At 46.8% G+C, this 12,143-nt stretch overlaps 1 protein-coding gene across 2 annotated transcripts in view; it reads right to left on the bottom strand.

Annotated features, from left to right (window-relative positions):
- Nucleotides 1–12,143, bottom strand: part of DYSF (dysferlin) — a 167,439-nt gene that overhangs the window by 132,683 nt on the left and 22,613 nt on the right. For both annotated transcript variants that reach the window (XM_089526456.1, XM_089526457.1), the window contains exon 4: nt 3,476–3,581. In XM_089526456.1, the coding sequence (XP_089382582.1) occupies nt 3,476–3,581 (106 nt within the window). The remainder of the gene's footprint in view (nt 1–3,475; nt 3,582–12,143) is intronic.

Here is a 12,143-nt window from a genome sequence, read left to right as displayed (position 1 = left end):
TCGAGTGCGCCTCATCTCGAACCTCGGAAAGGGTGGCCTGTGAGTCATCCGGGAGGTCGGGGATTAGAGGGGAGATCTTCTCCATCAGCCACTGGATATATGCCCCCATACAAGCATTGTAGTTGGCCACTCTAATCCCCAGGGCTGAAGAAAAATAAGCCTTCTTGGCTAAAGCGTCCACCTTTTTTGCCTCCTTGTCAGCCGGCATCACGGACGATTTTGGGGTAGATGTCCGCTGAGCGCCCTCCACAATGGCGGAATTCTGCCTCGGGTGGCCGAAGAGCCATGAAGGAATGGAGGGAGCAATCCTATAAAGGGACTCTACCCTGCGATTGCTAGAAGCCGTAGAGGCGGGCGCTTCCCACGAACGTCTCGCGAGCTTCTCTAATGATGGTAGCAGGGGGATTGCAGGCGGGGTGGGAAGCTTGCCATGGATTCTCCTTTCGATGGGGTCCGAGGCCTCATCTTCCACCTGGGAGGTCTGGATGTCAAGTGCATTTGACATCTTTATCACGTGCTCAGCAAAGGTGCGGACATCATCCGAAGGTGAGACGGCCCCGGGCTGGGCGAATTCCTGGACGGAAGGTTGGTAGTCTTCGGCATCCGAGGAACCGGAGTCGCTCCGGGGACGGTACCGAGTGTGAGAAAGGGTCTCCTCCTCGGGGTCCAGATCCACTATTTGAAGGTCGGGATCGGGGGCAACATCAGCCCGGCGGGAGGACGATGTGGTGTCCCGGGTTGGCCTGGTGCGTGGGTCTAATTTGGATTTCCGCGAAGGAGTCCCAAAGCGGGATACAATGGAGTCATGTGGGACCGCCATATAATAGGTGTCCGTCTCACTGTCATAAAGGTAGTCCGGTTTCTTCGGTTCCCTCGGAGGAGAAGGCGAAGCGGCCCGGTGGACCATGGCGGTGTGGACTACCGATCTCGGCATCGGGGTGACCGAACGACGGCTATGCGTGGAGCTCGCTGGAGACGCCGGTTCGGAGATGACGTCAATAGTGTCATCCGGCATGTGGCGAAAGCTAGGCAGGGCTCGGCCAACCGAGGGAGGACTACGAGGACGGTCCGGTCGGGTAGCGGAGGCCTTTGCGTGCTTGGAGCTCCCAACCTTGGAGCCTTTCTCGGCAAGGCGAGATTCTAGGGATCTGCGCTCGGTGGCCGGCCGGTCCCGAGAGGTCTCCCTGCGATGGGAGTCGTCCAGATCTCGCTTTTCGGAGCGGTGACGCTTAGCCGATGGGTGTTGGTCCCCCAAGGAAGACGTATGAGCCCTCTTTGAAGCCGAGGGCGACACCGTAGCTGAAACCGAAGCCGGGGTGGCCGCCTTGGAAGACGAGAGCCTCGAAACCGAGTCCGCTGAGGCCGAAGGCTTCGGGACCGAAGGTGTGGATCCTGAGCCCTTAGTTGAGCTCACCGAGGTCGAGGCCTTCGGGGCCGAGGGTCTCGAGGCTGAACCCTTCTGGGCGCTCGAATCCTTTTCAGAAGCGCGGCTCTCCTTAGAGCTCTTCTGGCGCTTATCCTTCTTGGACGGCCGAGGAACGTCCACCGAAGGTGTGTCGGCGTCAGGTCCCTCACGGAGGGTCACCTCCACAGAGGTCAGAGGCTCGGCCATAGGCTGAGTTGGGGCCTCGGGAAGAGCCGGTAAGGGCGCGGATCCAGTCGAAGAAGGCGGGCCCAGAGAAGACATGGCACCTGCGGAGAAGACCTTGGAGTAGATGCCCGCCTTCAATCTAGTCTCCCGGTTCTTCCTCGCTTGGGGAGTGAGGGATTTACACAGGGCGCAGGATGCTGGGATATGCGCCTCTCCCAAACACAGGAGACAAGCCGAATAAGGGTACTGGCCGGGGATTTTTCCCCCGCAAACGGTGCACTTTTTAAAGGGCACCGATGGCATGATCCGCTTACGGTTCGTAGTCAACAATCCGAGGTCCACAACAAGGGTCAATCCGGTTCGAGAGAATGGGAAGTCGTACAGTCCAAGGTCACAACGTTCAATCAATCGAGGGTCAAGCAAAGAGTGGTCAATAAAACAGTCCGTGGTCAAACTACCAGTGATCCGACAATCAAAGAGGAGCGAAGTTCCCAAAGGCAGCTAACGCGGCGGAAAAAAGGAACTGGGGAAAGAGCGGGAAACCAGGGGCTTTATAAGGGATGGGCGGAGCTACCGCCAAAAAGTTTCTATATGTTGCAAAGAGTACTTTGCCCAGTGATTCTAGAAGTTTCCGAAGGCACTGCGCAGGCGCAGTACAACCCATTTGTATGATTCGCAGAGACCACGAAGAAGAAATGTTTATATTTATATGTAACCAATGAAATGTAATTTGTAGTTTGCTTTGTTCAAAGTACTATAAAAGCTTGGTTCACTTTGAAATTTGGGGCCCCAGTAATTTGGATGTACAGTAGAGTCTCAATTATCCGACGTAAACGGGCGGTCTCATGGTCCGATAGCCGAAAATGTTGGATAATCCAGAGGGTCATAGGAAAAGCCTTGCAATCACTATAAAAAGTGCGCTTGGGGCCTGGTGGTGCTCGCCGCCGCGCTTGGAGCCCTTTTCGGCTGGGGGCGTGGTAAGGGCTCCAAGCCACACCCACGGACTATCCAACGTCGGATAATCCGGAATGTCGGATTACCAAATGTCGGATAATCGAGACTCTACTGTATCTCCTTCTGGGGACGCTGCATCTAAGTAAACTATGGGCCCGAACAGACAGGCCAAAATAAAGCTGCTTTGGGTCACTTTGGAGGTATGCTGTTTAATGACACACGCATCTTAAGAGTCCAGAAGCTGCGCAAAAGCTGCACTCCAATCCTTAGGACTGGAGTGTGGCTTTGGCGCGGCTTTTGGACTCTTAGGAAGCATGCATCATTTAAACAGCATACCTCCAAAGTGACTGGAAGTAGCTTTATTTTGTCCTGTCTGGTTGGGCCCTATGTTTGCTTTCCAAATGGCTCTGGGTCTCCCTGCTACTTCTGGTTAAAGTTCTGGTTTTCTACAATAATATGATAGCCCTGTTTTAATATTTGAGGATGGAGAAAGATTGTTTTCTGCTGCTCTAGAGAACAGGACCTGAAACAATGGATGTAAACTTCAGGAAAAGAGATTCCAGCTCAACATTAGGAGGAACTTCCTGAGAGTAAGGGCTGTTCAACAGTGGAACAAACTCCCTTGGAGTGTAGTGGAGTCTCCTTCCTTGGAGGTCTTTAAACAGAGGCTGGATGGCCATCTGTCAGGGATGCTTTGATTGAGAGTTCCTGCATGGCAGAAGGAAGTTGGACTGAATCAGGGCCCTTGTGGTCTCTTCCAACTCTGTGATTCAGAGAACTCAGAGAACAACATGGATACTACTATTTGGCCCGGGCTGTGTCTCTACACCTGGTGGGAACAAGGTAGATGGGACTTTCTTGGTGGCTGCTCTCAGGGTCTTGAACAACCTTCCCATGCAGGTCAGTGCCAATATGGCAAAATGGACTCACCCCTGTGCTCTGCCCCTTGGCATCCAGCAAAGGAGCATTGAAGCTGGCAGCTAGGTTGGGTGATGCCAGGACGTCTCTCAGGGGCACATGCGCTTCGCCCAAGAACCTAAAAAGAACAAGAAGGAAACATTACCAGAGGGACTATGAAAGGTCTCCAAGGTGGGTGAGCAGGAGAGGAACTTCTTAGCACCACCAGCAGCAGATGGCTCCCATGTCCATGGAGCAAGGAATTTACATTTCCCAAGGGATGTATTCCTAAAAAAAAAAGGTCCAACCCCTTGGACACCTCCTTTAAAGCCAAGCAAAGCCAAAAATCATGGCTTCCAGTGCCAGTGGGGTGGGGAATCCACGCCAGGTGTGGATTTCTGAGGCTGAGAGTGGGTTTCCTTGGCAGAGAGGGGATTCGAACACTTATCTCCAGAATCATTACCCAATGCTCAACCCACTACGTCATGCTGGCTCCTCTGATGGCAAATAACAACATTTACAGTAACTCTCCAAGTGCTTAAACCTATTTAGGAATAGAAACAAAAATCCATCAGTGATACCTTTAATGAGCAACCAAAATGCACAATGTACCTGTTGCAAGCTTCAAGTATATTGTGCATTTCAGGGCTGGCCAATAAAGGTATTACTGATGGGTTTTTGCTTGCATTTGTTCAATGGTCAACACAGCTAGCCCTTTCTGTTTTCTGTATTGTGAGATACCGCATTGTAGCAGCAACAGGGGAACTATGAAGAGTAGCATATGGACTGGGACCTCCAATCAGGGTAAAACAATTTTCTTCTTCTTAAATTTGGACTGAATTCACATGTTTCACCTCTACACCAACAAAATGTTCCTGATGCAAAAACATGGAAACTTCTTGAGGAATCCCTTGTTCTCTGCCTAAAAAGAGGCCTGTGTCCTCACTGGAATGGAGACATATTGGATTGCAAAAGAGGGTCCCTCTTGAGGTGCAAATGGACTTTAAATTTCCTGGACTTTGCAAACCTCCCTATTGCCACATGGCCTGGAGGAGAAAGCCTGCCTGCACAAAAGATACCCTCCCCATTATACCATCTTTGCTAAGGACTGAAACAACATGCAGGTGTCTGGACTAACATCTCCAGTTGTGTTGCTTCTGCTGTTTGGTTTGTAACATCTTGCTTGATGAAGAATAAGTCCATGGAGCTTCGAAAGCTTGCAATAAGTATATTGTGCATTTCGGTTGACCAATGAAAGGTATCACTGTTGGATTTTTGTTTGCACTTGTTTAGGGTTGCCATATCCCGCCTGGGGGCAGGACTTTCCCGGTTTGGGGCGGGGCCACACAGTCCCGCCCCAGTTTGGCCCCACCCCCGGGACTCCCCCCCCCCAGCGAGGCCCTGGAGGCAGCTCCACCCCTCCAAATTTATCCCGAAGCTGACCAATGGGAAAGAAGCAATCAGCCCTCCATTTGGGTTGGTTTTCAATGGCTTGGTGAAGGAAGACCTTTTGCCTTACTTGTAAATAGGAAGGGCTTTGGGGTAGCAAAAGGCTGCAGAAATAGTTTGACCCCCCCCCCTTAAACATCCATGGCTCAGTGCTATGGGATTCTGGGAATTGTAGTTTCTTGTGGCACCAGAGCTCTCTTGACAAAAGGAGGCTGAATAGTCCACAGAACTACAGTTCCCAGGATTCCATAGCCTTGAGGAGGAGGAGAAGAAGGAGGAGGAGGAAGGGTGCATTGAAGGGCAGAATTGGGGCGGAGGAGGAGGAGGAGGAGTTGGAGGAAAGCTGAGTCAGTGGCCAATAGGTCTGCCTTGGTTTTTTGGGTTTTTTTAATTATTTTTAAAAATATAAAATACTTATTTTATTTTATTTCATTAATTTTTATTATTGCTTGTTTTTATTTTATTTCATTAATTTTTATTATTGCTTGTTTTTATTTTATTTCATTAATTTTTATTATTAAATATATACACCCCTGCCTTGTTTTTTTAAATTATTTTTTATTATTAAATATATGCAAGTGCATTTTCTGTGTATTTATGGTGCTTTGAATGCTAAGAAGTCTGCCTTTCTTGGACAATTATAGTGATGATGATGATGATGATGATGATGATGGTGGTGATATTGATATCAACAAGTCTCTGAGGCACGGCCAATGTAAGTTGCTGTGATTTTTACAAACTCATGCGCAGTGAAGAAAAACCACAGTCCCTTGCCCAAGTACACACTTCTGAAAAGTACAGTTGAACCCGAGGGCAAGTCCATTTCTGCCATCTGTCTAGGAATAATGCCAAAATGTCCTCCATTTTGATCATGCCTAAAAAACATGCATTTATATTAAGATTTTTTTAAAAAAAAAAACCTCAATTTTTTCGCATGTCCTCCATTTTTTATAAAAATGTGTCCTACATTTGAAAATGTTGTCCTACATTTGTCCCGGTTTGGAGGTCCTGACTTATGGCAACCCTACACTTGTTAAATGACCAACACATCTATCCCTGTGTGTTTTCTATTTACGAATAGGCTAGTCCTTTAAAGTTAGCCTGTTCAGTCCTTCAAAGCTAGGCAAAATCTGGCAAGGGTTTCCTGCCCTCCATTGCGGAGCAAAACATCCCAGAAGATCCTGGAGGACGCTTTATGTTCAGCAGTAAGCCTGACTTCACGCTTTCTTCCTGGACCTTCCTTGGTCATCGTTCCAAACCTACTATGTTTTCTGCTAGTAATATGGTGTCATCTGCAGATCTTAGATGACTGATATTGCTTCCTCCTGTCTTCACTCCTCTTTCTTCTGTGTCCAAACCTGTTCTTCATGTCATATGTTCTGCATATAAGTTGAACAGATAGAGTGAAAGGACACAGCCTTGCCTGATCCCTTTCCCAGCTGGGAACTATTTCTCAGCCCCCAAATTCTGTTCTAACCGTTACCTCTTTTCCTGAGTATGGATTTCTCATCAGGACTACCAGATGCAGTGGCACACCCATGTTTTTAAGGGCATTTCATAGCTTTTTATGATCTATAGACTCAAATGCTTTGCTGTAGTCTATAAAGCATACCGTAAGTCCCTCTAAATTCAATGGGGCTTACTCACAGTTGCAATCTTCATCTACTACTGATCACAAGCACATCCTCATGAGCCTACTCTCTATGTGATTTGCCAGAAAAATCTGTTGATGACATGAACAAAGCTGGGAAGGAAAACCACTTCCCAGTCCCAATTTAACAAATCATTAATCTTGATTTCCCAGGCCCAGTGTGTCAAATCATAAATCATGATTAGGATCAAATCATAAATCATGACTTGAAACATCCTGCAAAGAAGGAGAACTTGCCAAGGAGACCAAATGGCTCCAGCTGGAGACCCACAAGTGGTTCAAGGGGTTTCATCCAGTTTTGCAAAATGAAAGACCTCTCAGAAGACTTTGGGCCAACACACTCACCCACGTTTGCAGCAAGATCTCCTCGACGGAGAAAAGGTCTTGGCACGCCTTGGCTCACTTCCCTCGCCACTTCCCTACATTGTCCGTACTGAAGGGAAACTCCACTTTCTTCCTATCCCCACCTAAAACAGACTCTCTTCCTGCTCTTTGAGTTCTTGACACAACATGAATGATGAAGCCGCCTCTCTGAATCTACCTCCTAAACAAGGTTAGCAAAGGACACATGGCTTCTAGATGACAGCCTTGAATGCCGTCGGTCCAAGATACCATTGATGCAAATGTGGCTTACAGATACGCCCTGCATCCCCAAACCTATTGGAAGTCCCTGCTAGAGTAGATCTGTCGAAACAATGGGATCTACATAAGAGTTGACATTGACTGAGTGGGTGACAAAGACACTGAAATCGTTAAAGATGTTCCATACCTTGGCGCAATCATTAATCAAACTGGAGAGGGCCATCAAGAATCAGAAGAAGATTTATTTCTTTATTTTTATGGTTTTTCATGGGTTTTTCGGGCTATGAGGCCGTGTTTGAGAAGAGTTTATTCCTGACATTTCGTTGGCAACTGTGGCTGGCATCTTCAGAGAATGCGGCATGGAAGACAGTGGGGTGTGTATGTGTGTGTGTGTATACTGTTGGTTGAGAGGAAGCGATTTACGTGTTAATCTGTGTATTGTTCTGTGGTTGAATGGCAAGGTCTCAGGGTGTCCATTTACTTAATGATCCATTGTCTGCTGGGAATCCCCCTGATCCTGGGTGGTTTTCATTTGCATTTGCAAAGTCTTGATTTTGGTGTTTTTCAGAACTGGTAGCCAAACTCTGGCCTGGTACATATGGGTGGGAAGTGCCATAACTGGGCCGATTCTAGGGTTCGGGAGCACGCAGCAATCGCACACTCCTGAACCCTAGCGCGCAGCAGCGCCGTCATCATGGCGGCCTCTGGTCCACATGGGGGGCTGCCATGATGGTGCAGCATCCACATGTCGCGGATAGGAAGTGGCATCATGGCAGTGCCCTTTCCTGTTTGCAGTGCTGCCAAAAAGAAACCGCTCTAGGCAGCTTCTTTTTGGCAGCACTGACTTGGGGCAAAGACGGGTGACGCGGAGCCCCTTTGTTTACATTCCGGGTTTCTTCTTTCCTGTTGTCCAGGTGTTTGTGGATTTCAATGGCTTCCCTGTGCATTCAGACCTGATCGCTGTTGGCATGGTCCAGAATTTCAGTGTTTTCAAATAGCATTTAATGCCCAGGATGATTTATAACATGTTCCACTAGTGCTGATTTTTCCAGCTGTCTCAGTGTGCAGTGTCTCTCATGTTCCTTGATTCGTGTTTGGACGCTGTGTTTGGTGGTCCCTATGGCGACCTATCCACAGCTGTATGGTATACAGTCAACTCCTGCGGCTGTGAGAGCGTCTCTCCTGTCCTTCGCTGAGCGCAGCATTTGCTGGATTTTCTTGGTTGGTTTGTAAACCATCTGAATGTTGTGTTTCTTCACCAATTTCCCTATTTTGTCTGTGACTCCTTTGATGTATGGTAAAAAACACCTTCCCTTTGGGCGATAGCTTATCTTCACTCCTCTGGGTTTTATTCTCTTCTATTCTATTTATCTGGAGTATGTAAACCCCACTCTTTAGCCACAGAGGCTTTCGGAGTGCAAAGAACTATGGTAGGTATTTATTCTTATTTATTTGTTTAGGTATTTATATCCCGCCCTTCAGCCCTAATGGCTCTCGGGGCGGCTTACCATTATTATTTTTAATCAGACAGTTCCCTGCCCTCAGGCTTACAATCTAATTTATGATCCTCAAGTGTAAAGTGTGCGTGTTTGTGAGTGAGTGAGTGAGTGTTGTGTGCCTTCAAGTTGTTTCCAACTTATGGCGACCCTAAGGTAAACCTACCATGGAGTTTTCTTTCCAAGGGGAACACAACGACAAACCCCCTCTGAACAAATCTTGCCATAAAAACTCCAAGATAGGGTCACCTTAGGGTCACCATAAGTCAGAAATGACTAGAAGGCACACAACACAACATACACAACTGTATAGATGCCTACCATGATAGCAACCCTCCTCTGAACAAACCTTACCGTGGAAACCCCTATGATAGGTTCAAGGCCTTAGGGCCGCCATACAGCAAAAGGCAACACACGGCAGAGAAAATGCCAAGTTGGCAGCAATACTGCTCTTTCCCCCTTTTTGCATTTCAACCTGCCCTGAAAGTAGACCTCCCCTCCATTTTTCCATTTGCTCAGATCTCTGCACAGACAGCTTTGAGATCTGGGAATTCCCTCCCTCTGAATCACCCTTACTATTCCTGGATATCCTATTTGGAGAGGGTTATTATTAAATGACCGACTGCCTCCCCTTCGTCTCTCCTTCTTCTCATCTTCTGCACAGCTAAAATAGTCTTTAGCCCCCCTGAACACGCTGACACACTGAACTTCTATGGATGCCTCTGTTCTATCTATAGAAGTATAAGAAGGGCTCATTTACTGTGGCACCGGTGCAAAAATACTCCTTATCTTATTGCAAAGGATAACCCTTGTATATTCTGCCTATACAGTCAGCCTTACACATCCATGGATTCCCTATCCACGGATTCAAGCATCCAGGGCTTGCAAATGTTTTGAAAATATCTAAATTACAACAGTTGATGGATGGACTGTTAAGGAGGCCACAGGTATGAATCTGTAAGAACCAAGGAAAATAGCGGGAGACGGGGAGTCTCAGGAGTTCGTCACACGAAGGAAACTGGGAGATTATCATGTAAATGTCCCGGAAAAATCACATAATTACGTGAAACGATTTCACGCGTCACACAAAACCCGCCATTAAAGTGGTCACAAAGAAGCCTTAGCTCGCATCTTTTTACTTCCTTTTTACTTTACTTTTTACTTTTGGGATTTCAGCCACAGTGCATTTCCGATGCATCACTTTATTTTGGCAATTGCGTGTGATAATAATTTGTGCAATTACTTGCCATTTTCACTTTATTTGCAGGATACAGTACTTTAAATGCGCTTTAATCTCTCTTTAATGCTGAAATTAGCCCCAGTGTGATAAACTCCTTACAATCATAGAAGAGTTGGAAGAGACCTCAAGGGCCACCCAGTCCAATCCCCTGCCATGCAGGAACTCACAATCCAAACACCCCTCTATTTGAAAACAGCCTCCAAAAAAGGAGACCCCGCCTTTCTCTAAGGCAGCACAGTCCACTGCTGAACAGCCCTGACTCTCAGGAAATTGCTCCTAACGTTGAGCTGGAATCTCTTTTCCTGTACTTTGCATCCATTGTTCTGGATCTTTTTCTCCAGAGCAGCAGAAAACAAGCTTGCTCCCTCCTCAATATGATCTCCCTTCAAGTATTTAAACAGGGCTCTCATATCCCCTCTTAACCTTCTCTTCTCCAGGCTATACATCCCCAGCTCCCTAAGTCTCTCCTGATAGGGCTTGGGGGTTTCCAGACCTTTCACCATTTTGGTCGCCCTCCTCTGGATATGCTCCAGCTTTCCCAGATCCTTTACTCTGAATTGTGGTGACCAAAACGGGATTCCAGGTGGGGTCTGACCAAAGCAGAATAAAGTGGCACGATTACTTCCCTTGATCTAGACACTATACTTCTATCGATACAGCATAGAATCGCATTGGCCTTTTCAGCTGCCGCATCGCACTGTTGGCTCATGTTCAACTTGAGCTCCACGAGGATTCCTAGATCCCTTTCACATGTTGTCTCCTTAAGCCAGGTGTCCCCCATGATCCTATATCTGTGCATTTCATTTTTCCTCCCTAAGTGCAGTACCTTACATTTCTCCGTGATGAATTTCATTTTGTTAGCTTTGGCCCAGCTTTCTAGTCTATTCAGGTCATTTTGAATTTGGATCCTGTCCTCTGGGGCATTAGCTACTCCTCCTAGTTTGGTGTCATCTGCAAATCTGATAAGTAAGGCTTCTAGTCTTGAAGATGTCTCATCCACAGGGACATCATGAGTCAAGATCGACTCAAGGGTGGTTAAGAACAACAAGAAATAAATTCCTAAAACCTTTAACTGCTGTGGCTCAATGCTGTGGAATTCTGGGATTTCTAATGTTGTGAAATATTTAGCCTTCTCTATCAGAGTGTTCTGGTGCCACACCAAACTACAAATCCCAGAATTCCACAGCATTGAGCATTGGCAGTTAAAAAGAGGTCAAGCTGCATTAATTCTGCAGTGCAGATGCAGCCCTGGTTTAGTCTTGACCTGGAATATCTACACTTTTAGCTCCAAACAACTTCAGCAAGCATAAGGCTGAGTCCTTTTTGGAGATGACCTTAGATTATTATTTTATTTAAAGAGAGAATGATTACTTTAAAAAATGCAAATGCAGCCTTGCTCTCATGAAGCCTGGACACATTTCAAAAATCAAACATCTTAAAAACTAAAGCAGAAATCTTCTCAACTGCAGTGCATTTGTTTTCTATTCTTCTCTTTCATGCAGGACTTCTGCACATTCAGCCAATCTGCTTATGAGTTTATTGCACATCATTGGGCAAAAAGAAACATCTTCCAGAGCACAGAATCCAATTCAGGGCAGAGAAAGAAAACTGAAAGAAAGAAAAAATGTTTGGAAGTAATCTTTGGCCACCGGTTCCCAGAATCCCCCAGTCATGTCTATCATGCTGTCTGGGGGATTTGGGGAGTTGTAATGCAAGAGAGTGCCATTTCCCATCTCTGCTCTATTGAAACTCACAGTAGCATCAGGTTAATTTTAACCTATTTGCTGTTCCCAAAAATATCACTGTGTGGGGAATGTGTGACATACATACACTCCCTAAATTCTCTGAAGGCCTCTCCTTCATATCTTGGGAGGCCAACTTTGTTTCAGTGGTGGCACTTTCTAGTTGTGTGTGTGTGTCTTTATAGACTCACTCTCAGTGTTTCATTTCCTGAGAAGTTAAGCAAACACAACAGCCGCAGTTCAGGTTTCTGTCTCCTCGCTGAATAGGATTTTACGCTCCGAAAAATTGTTTCCTTTTGTCTGGGGATGTGAACAGACTCACAATCGGATCGGCTGAATGACCGGAGCTTCTGGATGAAAGGGAAGCTGCGGGAAATGAACACAGCGCAGGCAAGGATTTTATTGAGAGTTGTGCAAAGTTGCAACATGGAAAACAAAAATGAGGGTAATTGGAATAAAAACATATTAGAATCATAGGATCGTAGAGTTGGAAGAGGCCCCAAGAAGGGCCATCCAGCCCAACCCCATTCTGCCATGCAGG

This window comes from Sceloporus occidentalis, unplaced genomic scaffold, assembly GCF_023333645.1.
Source record: "Sceloporus occidentalis isolate IW3139 unplaced genomic scaffold, rSceOcc1.0.p SCAF_5, whole genome shotgun sequence".
Lineage (NCBI taxonomy): Eukaryota > Metazoa > Chordata > Lepidosauria > Squamata > Phrynosomatidae > Sceloporus > Sceloporus occidentalis.
This window is presented reverse-complemented; position numbering and strand designations above follow the sequence as displayed.